Source organism: Rhineura floridana, chromosome 1 (assembly GCF_030035675.1).
Source record: "Rhineura floridana isolate rRhiFlo1 chromosome 1, rRhiFlo1.hap2, whole genome shotgun sequence".
Classification (NCBI taxonomy): Eukaryota; Metazoa; Chordata; class Lepidosauria; order Squamata; family Rhineuridae; genus Rhineura; species Rhineura floridana.
The window spans coordinates 178,029,335-178,052,602 of NC_084480.1; the positions used below are offsets into that span (position 1 = coordinate 178,029,335).

A 23,268-nucleotide genomic window follows, 5' to 3' on the forward strand; every position below is an offset into this window, starting at 1 on the left:
GGAGGGGATACGAGGAAAGAGGAGGGGAGGGCAGGTTTGGTTATTTGCATTTTTTTTTAGTTCAGTGAGATTTATTCCTGTACAATCAGGCTTAGGATAGGTGAAACTGACCTGGAGGAGGGGCAGGGAGGGAGGAGAGAGAAAGGGAGGAAGGATAGGGGTGGGGAAGGGAAGGAGATTGGGTGGATGGGCACTGGGCAGAGGGGAAGTCCCTTTCCTTTCCAGAAGGAAAACATTGTTAACGGTATCATTGTCAGTGTTTCCTCCACCTTTTTATTCTACAGCAGGCACATGTAGTCTCCCACCCAAATTTAAACCAAAGCTGTCCCTGGCCACATCCACACCAGACCTTTGTTTCATTCATGGCTTCCCCCAAATAATCCTGGGAAGTGTAGTTTGTGAAGGGTGCTGAGAGTTGCTAGAAGATGTCCAATTCCCCATCAAAAGCTATAATCCCCAGAAGAGGGTTGACTGTTAAGTCGCTCTGGCCACTGGAGCTCTGTAAGGGGAATAGGAGTCTCCCGATCTACTCTCAGCACTCTTCACAAACTACACTTCCCAGGATTATTTGGGGGAAGCCAGGACTGTCTATAGTGAAATAAATGTCATGTGTGGGTGTAGCCACCTGCTTAGCCAAGCCAACAGCTATGAGTTTGGCTTTTAGAACACTAACAGTTGGTTCTTACTGAGCACGCTTCCAATGTTAAATTTCTTAAATTAATTAAAAATCCGCCATACATTTTTTTTAACGTTTGAACTGCAGACGATGAAGGTCAGAGTGTGGGGCAAGGCCAGTAATAGGAATACAGGTGAACATGGCTGATTTTTAATTAATTTGAAAAAATTATGAGACCACTGACAGAAAAAAGTCCAACAGGGGTCTGGATTTTTTTCCTTTTGTTTTACACTTTGAACTCTTGATTCTCTCTGAGCGTTCTGTGTATCCCCATGAAAATTTAGAGGGTTGTTAAGCAAGCATTTCTGCGTTCAGGACTATCAGTGTTTCCAATAACTTGAATCCAAATGTTCCTTATCCTAGGACAGGTCCAAAAATATGTAGAATAGCAGCATTACATGCTTTGCACATTTTGGGACAAGCCGGGCCTGTGCAAAAGGAATGGCCTCCACTTGAACCAGAATGGAACCAGATTGCTGGCACTTAAAATCAAAGCGGTGGTAGAGCAGCTTTTAAACTGATTGAGGGGGGGAACCCAACAGGAGCTGAGGAGAGTCTGATTCAGAATAAACCTCTCCCCTGGGATAAAGACCAAAAAAGTGATGAAAAGTTAAATGGGATAGACCTAAAGCTAGGCACTGTGAGAGCAGGGGCACAGGATAGCAATTCAGAAAGGCAAAATTACCACAGGCCAAACCAAAAGTGCCAAAGACACTTGAAGAGAGACACTGTATACAAGCATGTGTATGCTAATGCTAGAAGCCTCCAAACCAAGATGGGAGAACTGAAGTGCTTGCTCTTAGAGAAGAGCATTGATATAGTGAGCATAACGGAAACCTGGTGTAACAGAGAAAACTAGTAGGACATGGTTATCCCTGTGTATAAACTATATTAGAAGAAGAGAAAAGGACATATTGGAAGTGGTGTCGCTCTATACATAAAAGAGGACATTGAATCCAGCAAGTTAGAAATCCCAAAAGAGGCAGACTCTTTGTAAATGGCCAATTGCCAAGAAAATCCGACACAGTCACATTTGACTTCAAAAGAGGAAATGTCCCCAAAATGAGGGGATTAGTAAAAAGAAAGTTGAAAGGCAAAGTCTAGAGGGTCAAATCACTCCAAAATGCTTGGGAGTTGTTTAAAAACACAATATTGAAAGCTCAACTGGAGTGTATACCTCAGATCAGGAAAGGTACCACCAGGGCCAAGAGGATACCAGCATGGTTAACAAGCAGAGTCAAAGAAGCTATTAGTGGCAAGAAGTCTTCCTTCAAAAAATTGAAGTCTTGTCCAAATGAGGAAAATAAAAAGGAACATAGGTTCTGGCAAAAGGAATGAAAGAAGACAATAAGGAAAACTAAAAAAGAATTTGAGGAGCACAATGCTAGGAACATAAAAACTAACAACAAAAAATACTTTAAATACATTCAAAGCAGGAGACCGTCTAGGGAGGCGATTCGTCCCTTGGATAATAAGGGAGTTCTTTACTAAAGAAGGGCAAGGAGATTGCAGAGAAACTAAATGATTTTTTTTTGCATCTGCCTTCACAGTGGAGGATATAGGGCAGATCCCTGAACCTGAACTAACATTTATTTGTTTTTTTTTATTATTATTATTTGATTTATATCCCTCCCTTCCTCCCAGCAGGAGCCCAACATTTGCAGGAAGGGAGTCTGAGGAATTGAGGCAAATAGTGGTGATGAGAGATGAAGTTCTAGGCTTGTTAGACAAAATAAAAACTGACAAATTGCAGGGTATGGATTGTATCCACCAGAGAGTTCTCAAAGAACTCAAATGCAAAATTGCTGATGTTCTACCAAAAATATGTAACTTGTCCACCAGATCTGCCTCCATATCTGAGGACTGGAAAGTGGTCAATGTAACACCAGTCTTTAAAAATGGATCTGGGGGGATCCCAGAAATTACAGGCCAGTTAGCTTAATGTCTGTCCTGGGAAAAGTGGTAGAAAGTATTATTAAAGATAAACTAACCAAGCATATAGAAGAACAAGCCTTCCCGAAGCAGAGCCAGCATGGCTTCTGCAAGAGAAAGTCCTTTCTCATTAACCTTTTACAATTATTTGAGAATGTCAGCAAGCATATAGACAGAGGTGATCTAGTGGACATAGTAGACTTTAAAAAAGCTTTTGACAAGGTACCTCACTAAAGACACCTGTGAAAGCTTAGCAGTCATGGAATAAGAGGAGAGATCCTCTTGTGAATCAGGAGTTGGTTAAGTAGCAGGAAGCAGAGAGTAGGAATAAACAGACAGTTCTCCCAATGGAGGGTTGTAGAAAGTGGAGTTCCCCAAAGATTGGTATTGGGACATGTGCTTTTTAACTTGTTCATAAATTACCTGGAATTAGGAGTGAGCAATGAGGTTTCCAAGTTTGCTGATGATACTAAATTGTTCAGGGTTGTTAAAAGCAGGGCTGTGGAGTCGGTATGCCAAACCTTCGACTCTGACTCCTCTATTTTTCTACTGTCCGACTCCGACTCCACCCAAAATTGCTTCCAACTCCACAGCCCTGGAAAGGGCTGTAAATGTCTTTTTAAATTGGAAGCTCTCATAGGAGCATTTTTATCGCTGCCTGAATATGCGTTGATCTTGGCATCACAGCATTTGTCTTCATCTGGGTCCTGTGTCATACACTGGCACACAAAATGTTTTCCATCTTGAGTTATGGTAAAATGCTCAACTACAACTGACTTCATGGGAAGCTTCTTTGACATTTTGAATTTATATTTTTAAAAATTTGTCAGTCAAAATTTATTTTGAAGCCGGAGTCGGTACATTTCTACCAACTCTGACTCCACCCAAAATTGCTTCCGACTCCACGACTCTGACTCCGACTCCACAGCCCTGCTTAAAAGGGGATTGTGAAGAGCTCCAAAAGGACTTCTCCAAACTGAGTGAATGGGTGGTAAAATGGCAAATGCAATTCAGTGTAAACAAGTGTAAAGTTGTGCATATTGTAGCAAAAAATCTTAATTTCACATATATACTCCTGGGGTCTGAACTGGCAGTGACTGACCAGGAATGAGACCTTGGGGTCATAGTGACTAGCTCAATGAAGATGCTGACCCAGTGTGTGGCAGCTGTGAAAAAGGCAAATTCCATTGCTAGAGATCATTAGGAAAAGTATTGAAAATAAAATTGCTGATATCATAATGCCATGGTATAAGTCTATGGTGCAGCTGCATTTGGAATACTGTGTATAGTTCTGGTTGCCTCACCTCAAAAAGAGTTGGAAAAGGTTCAGAAAAGGGCAACCAGAATGATCAAGTGGATGGAGTGACTCCTCTATGAGGAAACATTGCATTTGGGACTTTTTAGTTTAGAGAAAAGGTAAGTCGGAGACAACATGATAGAAGTGTATAAAATTATGCATAGCATGGAGAAAGTAGATAGAGAGAAGTTTTTCTGCCTCTCACAGAACTTGTGGACAGTCAATGAAGCTGAATGTTGGAAGATTCACTACAGATTAAAGAAAATATTTCTTCACGCAGTGCATATTTAAACTATGGAATTTGTTCCTATGAGAGGCAGCGATGGCCACCAACTTGGATGGCTTTAAAAGAGGATTAGACAAATTCATCGAGGATTAGGTTGTCAGTGGCTACTAGCCATGATGGCTGTGCTCCGTCACCATAGTCAGAGGCAGTATGCTCCTGAAAACCAGTTGTTGGAAGTCCCAGAAGGGGGGAGTGCTCATTCACTCAGGTCCTGCTTGTGGGCTTCCCATGAGCACCTGGCTGGCCACTGTGAGAACAGGATGCCGGACTAGATGGGCTACTGGCCTGATCCAGCAGGCTCTTCTTATGTTCTTATGTATACTCTCCAACATAAGTTGCTCAATATTTTATAAATACAATTAAGATGTACTGGTGTTAGCCTACCAACAAAAAATGAATTTCTAGAAGCTTTCTTTGAGATTAATACTTACATGGTCGGACTGTGGAGAAATGCTCTATATGTACAGCCAGATGGGTGACTAATAAATCTAATAAATAATAATAAAAATAATGTATGTTTTTGCTTAGAACAAAAAAAGTGCGACCTCTGGCTGCCATGAGGCCTTGTATTGTTGCATTGCTATAACCCTACTTAGCAGGGACTACTGGATTCTGAAAGGAGAGATACACAATCCTTTGAGAATGTATTAGATGGGGCATGCTGGATCATATAAAATCATTCTGTTTGGTCTGGGGACAGCAGGCTCTGGGGACAGGAGATTCCAGCCAGTTTGGAGTGTTATGGGAAAGAGTCAGTTAAGCTGGGGGTGGTAAGAGGAAAGTACCAGTGAGAGTTGGAAGTTGAGGAGGGAGGGAGTTGGTTAATGAGGGCACTGTGAGGGATAAGATCAGAGAATAGCTGAGGGAAAAATTGAGGTCTGTATTATACAGCTACGAGAGTGGCTGTATACTATAGCCAGCATGGATTTTTCGCATTGCACAATGTTAAATTGAAAATACCGTCCCATACCATACTGCTGCTTCCCATAAGCTCATTTCAAAACAAAAGTTTACAAAACGTATAGTCCAGAACTCAGAAACACTTCTTTAACAACCCTCTAAATTTTCATGGTGGTACACAAAACAATTAGAGAGAATCAAGTGTTCAAAGTGTAAAAAGAGAGGGGGGGGAAACACGCCTTTTGGACTTTTTTCTCTGAGTTCTCATAATTTGTTCAAATTAATTAAAAATCAACCATGTTCACAGAGTACCTATAATCCTATTACTGACTTCGCCCCATACTCTGACCTTCATCTTCTGCAGTTTAATTTTTTTTAAATGCCTGGCTGATTTTTAATTAATTTAAGAAATTTAGCATTGGAGTCAATGATAAGTGCGGGCATGCTCAGTAAGAACCAACTATCACTGTTCTAAAAGCGAGACTCACAGCTGTTTGGCTTGGCTAATCAGGGGGCCACACCCATGCCAGAACTTTATTTCACTTTAGGCAGTCATCGCCTCACCCAAAGAATCCTGGGAAGTGTAGTTTGTGAAGGGTGCTGAGAGTTGTTAGGAGACTCCTATTCCCCTTACAGAGCTCCAGTGGCCAGAGCACTTTAACAGTCAACCCCTCTTCTGGTGATTGTAGCTCTTGAGGGGAATAAGGTATCTCCTAGCAACTCTCAGCACCCTTCACAATCTACATTTCCCAGGATTATTTGGGGGAAGCCATGACTGAAATAAAGGTCTGATGTGAATGTGGCCAGGGACAGCTTTGGTTTAAATTTGGGTGTGAGACTACACGTGCCTGCTGTAGAATAAAAAGGTTGGGGAAACGCTGGAAAACAATGATATTGTTCACAATGTTTTCCTTTTGGAAAGGAAGGGGGCTTCCCCTCTGCCCAGTGCCCACCCACCCAATCTCCTTCCCTCCCCCTCCTCCTGCCACCCCTCCCTGCCCCTCCCCCAGGTCAGTTTCACCTATCCTAAGCATGATTGCACAGGACTAAATCCTTTTGAATTATTTATTTATTTATTTAATTTATATACCGCCCGAAGCCCGAAGGCTCTCTGGGCGGTGTACATAAAAGGTAAAAGCAAGGACAATATATAAATACAATAAATACCATAACTCAAAAAACAAAAACATACAAACAATACAAGAACCAAACAACATCCTGAATACAACATAGTAATAAAATACTATAAAAATACACTTTAAAATGCCTGGGAGTATAAAAAGGTTTTCACCTGGCGCCGAAAAGATAGCAGCGTCGGCGCCAGGCGCACCTCATCGGAGAGACCATTCCACAGTTCGGGAGCCACAACCGAAAAGGCCCTATTTCTAGTCACCATCCTCCGAGCTTCTTGATGGGATGGTACTCGGAGGAGGGCCTTAGATGTTGAGCGCAGTGTACGGGTTTTGAACTCAAAAAGCAAGCAAATGATCAAATCTGCCCTTCCCTCCTATTCCCTCCTTCTTGCCCCTTCCCTCCCTCTTCCTTTGCTCCTCCCTCCCAATCTCCTTCCAATCTCATTCATCCCCTCTTTCCTCCCCCCTCTCCACTTCCTTCCTCTTTCCCTCTTTCCTCTCCTCCCCCTCCCCCATGGTCAGTTTTACCTATCTTAAGCATGATTGCAGGGGAGTAAATCCCATTGGACTTAATAAGCATGCAAATGATCAAACCTGCCCTCCCCTACTCCTCCCCCATCACCTCCCTTTTGCCCCTCCCCTCCCCCTTCCTTTGCCCCTCCCAACCCCCTCCTTCCCCCTACTTTTCCCTCTCATTTGTCCCCTCCCTTGCTCCTTCCCTCTCCTTTCCCCTCCCCCTCCCCATGGTCAGTTTTACCTATCCTGACTGCATGGGAGTAAATCCCATTGAACTCAATAAGCATGCAAATGATAAGACCTACCTTTCCACTCCTTCCCCTCTCCTCTCCCTTCTTCCTTCCTTCTTCCGTTCCCTTTTCTTTCTTCCTCCTTCCCTGCCCACTCCCCTTCCCTCTTCTTCTCCTCTCTCATGGTCACTTTTACCTTTCCTAAGCATGATTGCTCGGGAGTAAATCCTACTAAACTCACTAAGCATGCATATGGTCAAACCTGCCCTCCTCTTCCACTCTTGACTACTCCCCTCCCCCTCCTTCTTCCTACTCCCCTCCCCATCCCCCATGGTCAATTTCACCTATTGTAAGCATTGTAGGGGAGTAAATCCCATTGAACTCAATAAGCATGGAAATGATCAATCCATTCTCAGCAAACTTGCACAGGATCCCACTTCTTATCTCCCGGATTAAAAAGCAAAGAAATTCACTGATAGGCAAAAAGAACCTTGCGGTTTAAGAACATACCTATAGCTAACAGATATTTCTAAAAAGCAGGGAAATTGGGCATCTATAGTGAATGCACCAGGGGAGCAGGCGATCTGACCTCCTCTCTGAGATATTGTACTGCCCTACAAATTTGTCAAAATGCAAACACAATTTGGGTTGGTCTTTCACAGTCCAATCCACTTCTTGTGTAGCTTTGAAGCATTTGGTAACATGTGCCTCTGAGCTTATGGTGAGTAGTGGCAACACCAGCAATCAGCCCAAATAACAAACAAGACATATGTTGTGCTGATCTTGTTTTAGCAGGGAGGAAGCAACAATATTAAGACAGTTGATATAGTTCAGATAGTCACTTTAAATATGTATGATTTACTTTGCAATTTTAGTGAAGTTTCCTATAGTAAATCATTTTCTTTTGTTTCTGGTTCTGTGAATATGTGAAGTACAGCAACACTTTGCATAGTTTACACTAAAAAAAACTCCAAAAACAATTATGGAATAATGACACTGACTATTCTGCAGAATAGTCTCGAATGGATATGAGGAGTTGTCTCACCTTGCACAAGATGAAACAGCGGGAAGTGAAATATATTCTAGCAATATTCTAAGTGTGCTCACTCAAAATAGATACAGAACATAACCTCCAGTTTAAAATACAAAATGCTGTCTTCACCATTATATGACATTGATCAATAAAAAGGCTTTGAAATTAATAAAAATAAATTTGACACAGATTTCTAGGATGAATGAGAGAAATATAATTTTGTAGGTTAGTTTCTCTGTAGAAACAGTAGTAATACAGGAAAAGCAAAATAAGAACACCAACAAATATACAAAAATATTAATACTCCATCTTTGGAGATGCAGTCCTGATTGCAGGTGTTGCCACCACTCACCATATGCTCAGAGGCATATGTTACCAAATTCTTCCAAGCTACACAGGAAGTGGATTGAACTGTGAAAGACCAACCCAAATTGTGTTTCCATTTTGACAAATTTGTAGGGCAGTACAATATCTCAGACAGGAGGTCAGATCGCCTGCTCCCTTGGTGCATTCACTATAGCTGCCCAGTTTCCCTGCTTTTTAAAGTTTGATAGAAATATCTGTTGGCTATAGGTATGTTCTTAAACTGCAAGGTTTCTTTTGCCTATTACTGAATATTAACACTTCGTGTCCTGTCAATACTTGTCTGGGGAAGATCAGGATAAAGGAGCTGGTGACTGAGTTGCTCTGAGAGGCTACCCTGTGAAAAGGTCTTACCAGAGCAAGGTGACACAGGTGGTTTTTGTAAGTTGGCTAAACTATCCAAATAGCCAGGAGCACAACCAGGGGAGCTTTGGGATACAGAGGAAGATTGTCCTCAGTAGCTGGACTGTGTTCAGGGAGTAATTTATGTGGGTGGAAATTTAGGGAAATTGGCCCAAGATAAAAGCCACTTAGAAACTGGTGTCAGTTAGGTTCAAGAGTTATTCTGTTTCTCAGTATTGATGTTCATCTTGTGCTTAAAGCCTACTATACATGCTACTAGGAGGGTGTGGACAGTATTCTGAGTGAATTGGTGGCAATGGAAAAGAAGCCTGTGTTTATACAAAGTGAAGCTGACCCATGGATCCCTGCAGAGCTTGGAAAAGGTACTTTTTTTGAACTACAACTCCCATCAGCCCTAGACAACATGGCCACTGGATTAGGCTGATGGGAGCTGTAGTTCAAAAAAGTAACTTTTCCAAGCTCTGTGATAGAGACATCCTGCCATAACCATATTTGAATACCTAATGGAATTTTGTGACCAAGTAGGGTAGTAAAAAGAAAAAACTGCTAGCTTTCATGGGTGCAGTGCAAAATTTCTTGTAGTTTTCTTAAAGGTACTTGAGCCAGAGGTAAGGGAGAAAAGATTCCAATGGCAAGTGATGAGACATCGTAACTGCTACTTATAAAATATTCCATTTCCTTTCAATTTGTGCTATATTTCCTTAATTGTTGCTGGTTTTCCTTTGGACTGTGATACGATCCAAATATTTAAAAGGCTTTTGTTCTTCATTCATTGTTTGCAGCCTAAAGAATGTAAAGGTATCAAAATTCCAGTTGACAGCAGCAAACCGAACCCCAATGAAATAGAATTTGATAACTTGTATTTGGATATGAATGGCATCATCCATCCTTGTACACATCCTGAGGACAAGTGAGTGACATTTGTACTCTAAATAGGTAGCTTATGTTAAGCATTGTTTGGAATATTGACATAATATCTTACATTGCAGACCAGCACCCAAAAATGAAGATGAAATGATGGTGGCCATATTTGAGTATATTGACAGGCTTTTTAACATTGTGAGACCGAGGCGGCTTCTCTACATGGCGATAGATGGAGTGGTAAGTACTGAAATGTTTGCTATTGATATCTTTGGGCTAAAATTGATTAAAAAATTGTCTTGTTATTTCTGCCATGGTTTACCTTCTACTTTATTTGCAGTGCTGTTGTAGACATGGATTGTAAACATTGTGTTCATCTACTTTAGTGGATGGTTAATGGAAGCAAAACTAGTGTTACTGCATTTATATATGAGTATTTTATTTTTCATCCTTTGATTATGAAAATTACTTATCCTAACAAGGGTAGATTATAAAGGATGAGTTCATTCAAGGTGAATTAAGGAAGCCACTAATATCTGAACTCAGTTTGACATCCCCATAAAGCATCCCACCTACCAGCAGCGTTTGATGTTCTGGCACATATGCATAATCCAGAAAGGTATTACAGGATATGATGAGTTTATCAACTCCCCTTCAATTTCTCTTTGAGTGCTGTTTGCACTGAAAGTGGTATTCTTCAGGACAGGTCCTTCTGGAAAGATATCTAGCCTTATTGTTCAGGAGTTGTTGTCGTTGCTTTTAATCTGATCATTTTATTTATTTAGGCAGTAATCCTGACTCCAGGCCAACAGTCATGGGGTTTGATGGAGTGGCACTCATGCCAGCTGGAACAGAAAAAAATGGCCTTTCACTGCACCATCTCTCAGGCTAGCACAGCAAAGAAGTCTGGATTAGGCCTGTTGCCATTTCATTATGACACCATGATTCATACAGGATCTATGAGATCCTGTACTGGTTATCTGTTTACACTTCATACATATATCTGAACTAGAAAACATTAATTTATCAAATTATAGGACTTTGTTGTTAATATATCCCAAACCACCTCTTTTCATGATCACAAGCTCCAGTAGACATATCCCACTGGAGGATCCCTTAACTGTTAAGATGAAAAGTTTCTTTACTCAAGGGATATTCCAGATTGTTTCAACAATCAACTAGTTTAGGTGTACACCATAGCAAAAATAGCTCCATTAAGTTCCATTAAATAGTCCTAACTAGGAGGCCATCTTGTTCTGAGATCTATTAGGGAATGAAAAAACAAGGATCTTCAAAAGATGGGTTCTGCCATCTCTCCTGGACCCAGTAAGGTGTCTTAAGTTGCAGTTTTCAATATGTGACTGATTAGCATGTTTAGTATGTACAAAAGCAGGACTACAGCTGAACGTCAAGAAGACTACAGTAACTTTAAAGTTCACAATGAGGACATTGAACTTGTCAAGGATTATCAATACATTGGCGCAGTCATTAACCAAAATAGAGACAATAGTCAAGAAATCAAGAAGGCTAGGACTGGGGAAAGTAGCTATGAGAGAACTAGAAAAGGTCCTCAAATGCAAAGATAATCGCTGAACACCAAAGTCAGGATCATTCAGACCATGGTATTCCCGATCTTTATGTATGGATGTGAAAGTTGGACAGCGGAAAAGGTGGATTAAGGGAAAAATCAACTCATTTGAAATGTGGTGTTGGAGGAGAGCTTTGCAGATACCATAGGCTGTGAAAAAGACAAATAATTGGGTGTTAGAACAAACTAAACCAGAACTATCACTAGAAGCTAAAATGATGAAACTGAGGTTATCATACTTTGGAATCATCGTGAGAAGACATGATTCACTGGAAACAACAATAATGCTGGGAAAAACAGAAGGGAGCAGAAAAAGAGGAAGACCAAACGAGATGGATTGATTCCATAAAGGAAGCCACAGACCTGAACTTACAAGATCTGAACAGGGTGGTTTATAACAAATGCTCTTGGAGGTTGCTGATTCATGGGGTCACCATAAGTCGTAATCGACTTGAACTCACATAATACCCACAGCATGTTCTGGAGCACACCATTTTTTCCAGCTGGGGGACAACAGGAAGAGGGCATTACGCCCTCTCCTATCCCAAATCTTTCTTTGCTACTGCCTTCCTCCAGCACTGTGTGCTATTTGTTCACTGCTCCCAGACACTAGTGCAATAGATTCAATAGTGGCAGCCCAGAGTGGACCCAATCAGCAACAAACTATTTATTCATTTCCTCGTACTTGAATGCTGCCCTAAAGTATCTAAAGTAGCAGTGTCAGTAATAAGGTTGATTACATTCCAAAGGCATGGGTACAAAAAGGTTTTTGCCTTGGACCTAAATGAGGCCAGTGTGGGGGGAACAGCCAAATGCCATTTGGGAGGGAGTGGATTGTTCGTTACTGCTCTAATACATGTGGTAAAATACTGAGACACAGCTGGATTGTTGAACTGGAGGCATAATGAATTGCAATGAATTTTCCCATGGATGATGGTGGAGAACTGGCAAAAAAAAATTCTTTCTGAAAAATCCTTTGTAAATAAAATAATAAATGCAATTGCAGTTTTTTCTCTTTTGGTTTAAGTTGTTGAACATCTGTTTAAAGCTTTGATAACACATAAAGAAGAAAGAAGAAAAGATTGGTACCAACAAATAAAGCTTTCTTGGTTGTGCAACTTTAATAAGCAAGCTTTCGAGTTTAGTGATTTAGTCAAAGGTTCAAAGTTTAATAAAAGTATGAAAATTAAGTTTAAAGGGGAAAATTGTTAGTCATGGTAATTCTATTTCCCTAGGCTCCCCGTGCAAAAATGAATCAGCAGAGATCTAGAAGATTCAGAGCATCAAAGGAAGGAGTGGAGACAACAGAAGAGAAGCAGAGAATAAGAGAAGAAATCTTGGGAAAAGGTACATAGATTTGCTACCTACTGAGTACACTTCAGTAACAGATGACTTGAAGAATGAGTTACATCTTGTGAAATGTTATTCTTGGGACAAGTTACATATTGCAGATAGCAAATGATTGGCCTGGAGAAAAGACTCTAACATGCACTTCCTTAACTTTGTATGAATGAGATGTTTGCATTGGCAGGGTTGAACGTGTTCTGTGTCTCCTTGGGAAAGTAGAAAAACTTTACAATTCAGGTTCCTCAAAATACAAGCCTTTGTTAGCACAAAGCAAATTTCTAACCCATATAGTTGGGCAGATATGCTTGAAAGTGTATGAGCAATGTATTGTAAAATCTGAAGAGTTGTTAAATTAAGATTTCCAGTAGCAGGAGAGTGGGGCTTCACTGATCTCCTTTTTAGCACCTTTCATCTCCTTGTGACTAGAAGCTGAATAAATTATGCAGAATAAAAAGTCATGTAATTTGCATGATTTTGGTACTAATCACTTATAATTTATACTTTAAAACACTGCAGGTGCAAGCCTATGTAGATTTACCTGAGAGTAAGCTCCACTAAGACCCATGAGACTTACTCCTGAGTAAAAATGTCTAGAATTGGTTATTAACTATTAATGTAACTATTAATTATTTTTAATCAGAACTGTGATTCCTGTAATTGAGGTGCGGTAAAATAAGATGTTATATGTTCAAAATATGAGAGATTCACCGGGCGCCTTCTGTTTTAACTTTTAAGCGCCTGGTGGAAAACTTTCTGTTCCGCCAGGCGTACGCAAGCAATTATGAAGCTGCTTTTTTCACACAGTTGACCTTTGTTTTTATTGTATTTTTAATGTTTTTTATTCTCTGGTTGTTGTTTTTAATGTGTTGTAAACCGCTTTGATGTTTTTAAGAAAATAGTGGTATACATTTATAAATAAATATAACGAGTGAAGCAGGATATGTCTCTCCCTCCTACATTTGTCTTTGTCAAACTAGTTACATTACGTATCTTTTAAAGGTGGCTTTCTTCCTCCAGAAGAAATAAAAGAAAGGTTTGACAGCAATTGCATTACCCCAGTAAGTACTCCTATACTTCTAATTTGGGAGTGGGAACAGTTTCAATCAAAGTCTTATTTGAAAATCTAAGCTGTTGGCATTTAGAAAATTGTCCTGCCAATATCAGCACAGTACCCTTATCGCAGGTTTGAGGGGCTGTGATTTGGAGAGGCTTTTTTCAGTTCGGCAGTGTAAACTGTTAATATCACAGGTAAAAGGGAGGGCCTGAGCCAAGTTCAGGCATTTGCTTAACATGCAAGTTATAGGGATGGGGGCAGGGGTGTGCATGTAAGATCTGCCCCCTAAGTTCCCAGGTGTACTGGCTTGTATCTGAAGAGGATATTAAAATGTGTTCAACTGAACACATTTAGAAACCCTCCTACAAGTGAGAATCCTGTGTAATCAGAATTTCCAATCACAGGTAAAGTCTTCTAAGCGTGTTCAGCCTGAATGTAGGTTAAAGCTGCTTTGGATTTCTAACCAGAAACTCTCCATACAAAAGCTTGCGTTACAGAGATCAGTCTCCTTGAATGATCCCTCCCAGCCCAAAACCAGTGCTCAGTTACATGTAGAAACCTTGCATGAAGATGTGTTCAGCCTATACATTCTAATAGTCTTAAGAAAAATAAACATTTTTTGCCATTAATAAGACCTGAATGATGAAGAGCAGGAACACCTGCTCATTATGTAATTTGAGGTAAAGTTTAAGAAAGCTTTTATCCCTTATAAACTTCAAGCATAAAACTTCAACCTAATAATTAGTCAAGTTGTCTTTTTCTGAATATTTTTGCTTCCCAGTGGTAAAATGGAAAATATAAATCAGAAGTAGGGAACTTTCTTTCCATTGAGGACAACATCCCCCAAGGGATAATCTGTCAAGGGGTGTGTGTCAGCAGTGTGCAGGCCCAAAGCCTGTGGGAGTGGATCTAAATACAAAAGAAGGCTTCCCCTTTTCTCTTTCTGATTCTTTTTTTTTTCTTTTTCTCCCTCTTCATTCAGAGGGCTGCTGGGGAGGGACAGATTGTTCTTGACAGAAGTTTGAACTGATGACTGCTGGGGGGTTTCCCCCTCTCCTGCAATCACTCCATCTATTTGGGGTCCTTTCCCTCTCTGTTTTTCCCCTTCTGGGTTTCCTCCCACAACATGACATGAGGCTGAAGGCTGCAGGTTCCCCACCTATATAAGTGGTGGCACAAATTCCAGTTGTGTAAAAAAAATTGTTTTTTAAATCCTCTGCTATAGATTTAGTGATGGCTGTTGAAGTGAATCACTAAGCCTTTGCCTGTAAAATTGCGGTGTTAATTGGCTGCCTATGACTAGGCCTTAGTATGCCTCTCTTGATGCATTTTAGGGCCTGATCTGCATAACTCAGCAGTGGATTTGTACTTATTTAGGCAGGTCACCCACTATATGGTTTATGACTGGCTGTGTCCCAAGAAATAAGTAAGTGTGCCCATGATAATCTAAATTGTGTCTTGCATTCCTGTTCTTTAGGGAACCGAGTTCATGGACAATCTTGCTAAATGCCTTCGCTATTATGTTGCCGATCGTTTAAACAATGATCCAGGGTGGAAAAACTTGACAGTAAGTTTCATACCCACTTTTTCAAAGTGAATGGGGTTTCTACTATTTTTTTAGTAATGTAGATGAGTTCCAGAGTATAAATATTCACTGAATGAGAAACTACAGCTTAATATTAATTATTGCGTAGTTTCGGAGCTTCATAGGCATTCACCTGTATTATCTCAGATGTGGAAATCTGGAAAACGAATGACTGAAATGAATGTTTAGATCCTGGAAAAAAAATTGTCAGCTGTAATGATATTAAAAAAATGAGATCACTTTCTTATTTAACAATTATTGGCTGAAATTCATAGATAGGCTTGCATGAGCCCAGTGGAATTTTGATATTTTTTTTCTCCCAAGTGTCCTATCAAGTTTGAAATGTCCTCTGTTTTAAAAGCAGCTTGCATTGTGGTGCAGCATGGCAAGGTGAAGGGAAACTATGTGCCAGAGCATATTGGTGTGCTGTGCAAGGGCCAGATGTGCCTTGAAAGGTTAAGCCATCATGTTAGATAAATCCACCACAAAGAATGTAAGAAGGGCCCTACTGGATCAAGCCAAAGGCTAGTCCAACATCCAGTCCTCACAGTGGCCAACCAGATGCTCATGGGAAGCCCACCAGCAGGTCCTTAGTGCAATAGCACTCTGCCCACCTGCAGTTCCCAGCAACTGGTATCCAGAGGCATACTGCCTCCCAACAGCAGAGGCAGAACATAACTACCATAGCTAGTAGTTATTGATAGCCTTATCCTCCATGAATTTGCCTAATGGTCTTTTTAAGCCGTCCATGTTAGTGACCATCACTACATCTTCTGGGAGCAAATTCCACAGTTTAGCTTTGTGAAGAAATAGTCAACGGTCAAAGTGGAAAGGTCCCATTGCTAGTGTCTTTGCTCTCCAAAGTATATGGTATCATCTAAAGCAGCCTTTCCCAACCAGTGTACCTCCAGATGTTGTTGGACCACAACTCCCATCAGCCTCAGCCAGCATTGCCAATGGTCAGGAAAGATGGGAATTGTAGTCCAGCAACATCTGGAGGCACACTGGTTGGGAAAGGCTGATCTAAAGGGAGGCAATCTATACCAGGATCCCCTCATACAGACTGCTGTCTAGCTAATAGGCATGGTGGAATCACACAAGCATCACCTGAAACATGTGGTTGCATCCCTGCCTGACTGGGCAAAGAGAAAAGCAGGGAGGCATTATCATCTGGGCCATTTCACAATTGTTAGGATGCCTGAACATCATTCTGAGAAGTGATATGTATCTCTCTGTGTGTAAGGGTAAAGTGTGCTTCCAGTTTAAATTTTTTTAAAAAATGCTTCAGGTATCAAAAGGAGAACACTGTGCTAAATAACACTAGTTAGTAGTAATTTTTATGGTGGTGTTGAGTGTTTCAATCTACTTTTTAAAACTGCCTCCTTTTGTTGTCGTTAATAGGTTATTTTATCTGATGCTAGTGCCCCTGGTGAAGGTGAACACAAAATCATGGATTACATACGAAGGCAAAGAGGTATTTTTTCCCCCTACTATAAAAGATGTTTCTACTGGTATTAGTAGAATTGCTTAGGGCTGTGTGATGTGAAATCTATTTTTTCTGAATATTTTTATGCAAAAGTACATTATCAAAAGATATGAAAAATGTGTATAGAACAGTAGAGTTTTTTTAGGTAAACCACAAATAGTAATAATGATTTTAGTACGTATATTAATTTAAACAATGATATAGTATCAGAATTAAAAACCTTACAGCAACTTGCAATGAAATTTTGACCTTTAAAGTGGGAAGGAAGAAGGATGCAAGAGAGGCAGGCAAAGACAACATCAGGGCTGCTCCGGTTGGACTGTCTCCTCTCTAGCCTCCAGTACGAACTTGCAACAACTGTTCTGTGGGGAGGAACATCTCCTGCTCCAGTGGGACTGGTGGATTTGCTTTTGTTTTGTGAGCATATGTTTATTGGTGTATCTATTTTGTGCCACTTTGAGGACTTTAGTTGAAAAGCAGGATATAAATCTACTGAACAAATAAAATAAATGGTTCTAGACCAGGTTATCTGAATAAATGCGTAGACCTGTGTGAGCCTTCCCAGTACTGTTTTAGAGGCCATGCTCATAAGCCGTCTTCTAGTTTAGTTCACAATCTTGAGAGATGGGACCTTTTCTGTGGTGGCCCTCAGATTATGGAACTCCCCATTGAAGTGTAGATGGCTTAAACTTGGTTTAGGTTTAAAATAAAGTTTGAAAGTCATTATTTAGGCGGCTTTTCCCCCTAAATGAAGTATTTTAATGCTATGAGCTTGAATTAGGGAGCTGTTTTAGAATGATTAGCATTTATATACTGGAACTCTTGTTGCTCTTTTATTTTAAGTTGTAAGGGCAATGCCCCAAAATGTATCTTATAAATATGGGGTAAACATAAAAGACTAAACTTTTTAACATCTTAGTCAGGGTTCCACGATTTATTTATTTATTTGTTAAATTTATATCCTGCCCTTCCTCCCAGTAGGAGCCCAGGGCTGCAAATTCTGACTGGCCTTGGTACCAAACATTTTCTACTAACCTTCTATAAAATCTAATCCCATCATGATATTACAACAATGTTGTGCATTTTCAAAACTGATATTAGTTTCATCAGATTAAATTAAGTTAGTGGTTAATAACTTGGGTTTATGAATGCAAGAATTTTTTTTTAAATCTGTGAGTTATTTCATGGCTTTTGAACATTCATTTATTTTATGTTTTAAGACTAACCTCTTCCTGTCCCCAAAAGCCTCTCCTGATGGTTGGGGAAATCATCCTGAATACCCCATTCAGGACTGCAATATAGGAGGAGGGGGATTCTGGAAATTGGGTGGAATATAAATAATACTAAATAAATATGAATTAATCCTTGCTGCATCCTTGCATAATTCTAATCATATGAGGCTTAGAACGATTGAATAGGGTTTAAATTAGGATCTTATTTAATTGGGCAACCAACACTGCTGTTACTATGATATAATCTGCATTGAAGAATGAAGTGGGTCTATAAGACTCTGAGTGCAGTCCTTCTCTTACTTTGGGATTAATCTCATGGTTGCTGTCCTCCACGAATTTGGAATCCGACTAAATGTCAGTCATTGAATATCTTGACAATTACAGATACTCATATATTAATAAACCATAGTATTTTAGTGAAAAGCACTTTAGGTCTGCTGGTTTTATCAACCTTCTGTTTCTTTATTGCCTTTCTGACCTCTTGACTGTCTTTGTGCTTCTACAAGTTACTTATTTAATTTCTGTCCCACTCTTCCTCCCAAAGGAGCCTAAGGCAGCATTTGTCATCTTTATTCAGATAAAGAATTCTTTGCAACTGCCTAAGAATAACAAAATCTATTTAATTCATTCTATTTGCTTGTGCTTTAGCTCATCCAAACCATGATCCAAACACTCACCACTGTTTATGTGGTGCTGATGGTAAGTCCATTTCTGAGTTTTCCTCCATTAGTAATTATTCTATCTGTTGAGTGGAGAATGATGTGTATGGCCCAGTACTGCGTTCTGAGTACATCACATTTGTAAACCATGTTAATACTATCTTGGGGGTCTAGAGTTATATTTGGGAGGTTACTAAAAGTTTCTGAAAAGTATATTGTTTGTCCTTGCATTTATTTCCATACTGTCATTTATTTCTATGATATATTACCATATGGTTTACTTTTTTGTGAACTGCTTAGAGCCAGGGTTCTTAACCTGTGGTCAGTGGACCCCAGGGGGTTCATGAATCGGTTACACACAAAAATAAATTTCTGATGCAATCAAATAAATTGTAGTTATTTATTTATGGGTTTCCATAGCTTTCATCAGATTCTCAAAGGGATCCATGACCCGAAAAGGTTAAGGCTTAGAGGTTTTGTTTATAATTAATGCAGTATACGAACACTATTAAATAAAATTAAAAATAGATAAATACTGTCATACTCCTAATTGGCATCCTTTATATGGTTTGTTTAGACCCGGCTCCTAAGAACGGATAACTATGACTTGTTTAAGACAGTTGGTAGCTCCCATAGGAATATGTGGGATGGCTGACAAGCTCACAACCCCCACTGGGGATTATGATGAGGCACTGGCAACATGAAGCGTTTAATTTTAACAATGTTGTTCTGTCTTCACTGGTGTCTAAACTTATTAAGCTGCAACAGGCCTGAATTGTGGCATTGGTATCTGATCTCAGCTAGGCTGAAGAAGAGGAATTAATAGGTTGGATCTAGACTAAGTTAGTTGAACTTGTGTTCCAAATGAGTATGTATGTATGTATTTCTAGGTGCTTACAAGGAACTTTTCTTTGAGTATTTCAATATCAGAGCAGATGACTTAAGTTCCGGACTCATTACTTAAGTCTGGATCTGACCCAGTGTGTTTAATGATTCTAATACGTTATTTGCCTGTGTTTTCTGTATTAACCCCCATGCATGGTGTGAGGCTTTTAATTTCTCTTTCACACTCACATATATGTGTGCACCCCACACACACACAAACACCGGTTTTCCTCTGTATCCTATTTAGCTGTAACCAAAGTGTGCAAGAGGAAGGCTGGTGGAACTGACAAGGCTATGGCTTGTTCACAATCTTCCAAAGTTTGGAAGATCATCTATAAGTCAGCCACTAATATTTGAGTTTTGCTTCATTTCTTTTATAGCTGACCTCATTATGTTGGGATTAGCTACACATGAACCAAATTTTACTATAATCAGAGAAGAATTTAAGCCTAACAAACCTAAGCCATGTGGTCTTTGCAACCAGTTTGGACATGAAGTTAAGGACTGTCAAGGTTTTCCAAAAGAAAAACAAGGGGAGGTAGGTTGAACAGTTTACTTGACTCCCTTTCATGAGAGCCAAAAGGAAAAAAGTGATAAGTTTCAATGTGGGAGATCCCCGTTCATGGCTAAGAAAGAATCTGAAGTCATCATGTAGCCTTGAGTAATTGCTGTTTCTGAGCCAAACATCACAGGGTGGCAGCAGGGACATACTGAGAACCATTCCGAACAGTTTGCAAAGGAAGAAAATGTGGTGTTGAAGTAAGGTTTTCAAGATCCTAATAAATTATGGGACTTTAGATAGTGGGGAAGGGCAAATTAATTCAATAAAAATGCCAAATTACATATAAATGTTGTGGAGCAAAGATGGAAAGGGGATTGCAGATCAAAGCCAACACTGCAGGATTAGGCTATAGTCTCAAAACACTTACCTGGGAGTTAGCCCTGTTGAACACAGTGGGGCTTACTTCTTAGGATTTTGCTTTAAAATTCATTTCACTAATATTTATTGCTGGAGCTCCATTCCTAAACACACCTTACTAGAGAGATGGACTTAGTGAACTTAGCAGGGCTTACTTCTGAGTAAACACGCCCAGGACTGTGCTGTGAAAGAAGCTACTCTAAAGTGAATAATATATCATTTTTCTCTCTTTTTGTAGCACGATCAATTTGCAGATTGTCCTCCTGGTTCGGAACAGGAATTTATCTTTATTCGCTTATGTGTTTTGAGAGAAGTAAGTAATATTAGGGTGTATTGGAGCTATTGCAGTCCTATGCATTGAGTCCCAAGGCCCATTAGAGACAGTGGGACTTATTTCCAAGCAAATATGCACAAGTTGTCATGGCAACCAAGAATTGAATTCTGGCAATGAGCCGGGAGAAGCCATGAGTCTTGCCCTTTGGTTTTTATTGACTACTAGTAGTATTTTCCCTATTAAAAATGGCTGGAAAACAGGCTGCTGCTGCTTTGTCTTGTGTTTAATCCTGCCCTGTTCATTGCTCATTCCTCTGACTAAGTTGGCATTTTCAAACATCTCTTTACTTCTGTTAGTCAGCTTTGTTCCTGCCACCATATATGCATTTGTCTCATGCTTCTCCCGTGAGTCTTGTCTGCAGGTCTTTCTCTGTTCCCAGCCCTCGCTGTCTTCTTTGCAGTTGGCACTTCTTTCACACACACCTCTTTCTATCTCAGAAAGGAAAAAAACAAAAACAGAGGTTTTATAGCAGACTCCCCTCATCTTGTCCTCCGGAGGCTGATAAAGGAACAAAAAAGATGAACTGGTTTGTGAAGTGAACTGCTGCAGGGAAAGAAGAAAAAACTTGGATAGATTTATTTTGTGCCATGGAAAGATCATGTTCCTAGCCTTGTTAGCCCTGATCTTAGGGTAGCCTTTACTTTACTTTATCCTGGACAGTCCCCTATTTGAAAGGCTGTCTGGAGCAAAATTCCAGGGTTTGCCACCATGTTTCTTTCCTGCCCAGCTACAGCAGGTACTGGGTTGGGATAGCCATGAACATCGGGAGCCCTGTCTGATATCATTACTGGGTGTCACGTTTGTTGGCTGGCTGACTGGGAAGGAGGGGTCAGGAGATGGGTCAGGAGATGCTGAGCACTTCAAAAGGTCCTGAGACACTCAAAAAGAGAGGAAAGACAAGAGGAGGAAAGACAGTGAGTACAAGGTGGGAGAAAAGTGTCATTGTTTGGAGTCAAGCAACCAGGCAAGGGATGAGGGGAAAGAAAGAGAAGTTCTTAACAGGAGAGAAGGGAAGGTAGGGCAAAGAGACGGAGAAGGACAAGACTTCCAGGCAGAAGGCAGGCTCCAGAGTGAAGAGGCAGATCGGGGAGTCCAAAGGAAGGGAATTTGACAAATTCAAATGGATTTATATGCTACCTAGACCTTCTAGTACCTAGAGTGATAGGACACTGTATAAAGTAGGTGGGGGAAGCATACCTTCTGAATGCTAAGTACCACTTTCCAATTTGACTTCTATTGATTCGGTGCCCAGTTTTGATGTATAAAATTATTCTCCAGCCTTCTTGTTTATAATACTATTTGGGATGGAAAAAGAGCAGCACCCTGGGGGATGGCACCACAAGGTGACCAATACTTAACTAAGAATTCTCAGCTGAGCCTGCAGAAAGATTCATTGCCATGAAAAAGGATTCTAACTATATGTTGCATTATATTTCTATTTAAATTATAGTGATTATTTATAAATTTGCATCTGTACATATAAATTGGCGTATCTAATTTTGTCTCATCTTTTAAGATATATTTCCTCTTTTTTTTGTTTTTTGCAATGCATAAGAGGTGTTGAAACAAATGCTTGCTGAGCTGTGCTCCTGCACAAATGAAGCCCTTTGTCAGGATGGCTGCAAAGAACAAAAAGCTTGTCCCAAGCAAATCAGTTAGAGAGTATGGGGAAGGGAAATATTTTAGTTTTCCAAAGCTGCTGGATGGGAATTTGCAAAAACCAGGACTGGATTTTTTGGGGAAGAAGTCTGTAATGTGCTTGGAGGAAATGGGGACACTGTTTAATTTCCAGGAAGATCCCTGCAGGGATTCCAGGTTATGGGGAACAGTGTTTCCCCATAAACTGTGCTAGAATTTTCCCTTAATTCTGTGAGAGAGACAGATTGCACTTGCTTAGTGGAAAAAGAGAGGCATTTTCCACCTGATCAAATGTACTTCTACTAGGCAAAGGAAGCAAATGGTATGAGGTGCTAATAATTACAGTAACTTTGCTTGTTTTAGTAGGGGGGATAGGTGAAGCGTCACTGCTTGGTTGTTGAGAAAGGGAGAGAAGTTGCACCCACCTCTATTGAGAGCCTGCTATGTGGGATTGGTCCATCCCACCCCTATCTGAGTGTGAGTGTTAAGTATGAATATTCAGTTGTTTAGTGTCAGTATCTGTCCATGTCTGTTTGGGTCCCATAATGTAGATAATTTGAGTGGATTGTTGATGTGTGATTAGATGGACTGGATAATGACCAATAAATTGAGCTTGAATCCTGGCAAGAAGAATATTTGATGGGTGAGTGGGTCCCATGTCTGGGAGATGGCCAGGTGCCTGTTCCAAAGGGGATTGTGCCTCTGAAGGAGCAGATCTACAGTCTAGCATTGTTTCTTGATCCATCTTTGTTTCTTGAGGCTCAGGTAGCCTCAGGGGCTAGGAGTGCTCTTTACCATCTTCGCTTGGTAGCTGTGGCAGTTTCTGGTCCCAAATACCTTAGCCATGGTGGTCTAGGCATTGGTAACCTCGCAACTGGATTACTGCAACATGTTCTTTGTGGGGCTGTCCTTAAGGCTTGTTTGGAAGCTGCAGCTGGTGTAGAACCAAGC

General features: G+C 40.3%; 1 protein-coding gene across 2 annotated transcripts in view; it reads left to right on the forward strand.

The window, feature by feature from the left end:
* XRN2 (5'-3' exoribonuclease 2) overlaps positions 1-23,268 on the forward strand; it is a 100,434-nt gene that overhangs the window by 10,556 nt on the left and 66,610 nt on the right. For both annotated transcript variants that reach the window (XM_061587991.1, XM_061587992.1), the window contains exons 2-10: positions 9,512-9,639; positions 9,719-9,830; positions 12,414-12,525; positions 13,525-13,583; positions 15,057-15,146; positions 16,566-16,638; positions 18,531-18,581; positions 19,807-19,964; positions 20,584-20,658. In XM_061587991.1, the coding sequence (XP_061443975.1) occupies positions 9,512-9,639; positions 9,719-9,830; positions 12,414-12,525; positions 13,525-13,583; positions 15,057-15,146; positions 16,566-16,638; positions 18,531-18,581; positions 19,807-19,964; positions 20,584-20,658 (858 nt within the window). The remainder of the gene's footprint in view (positions 1-9,511; positions 9,640-9,718; positions 9,831-12,413; positions 12,526-13,524; positions 13,584-15,056; positions 15,147-16,565; positions 16,639-18,530; positions 18,582-19,806; positions 19,965-20,583; positions 20,659-23,268) is intronic.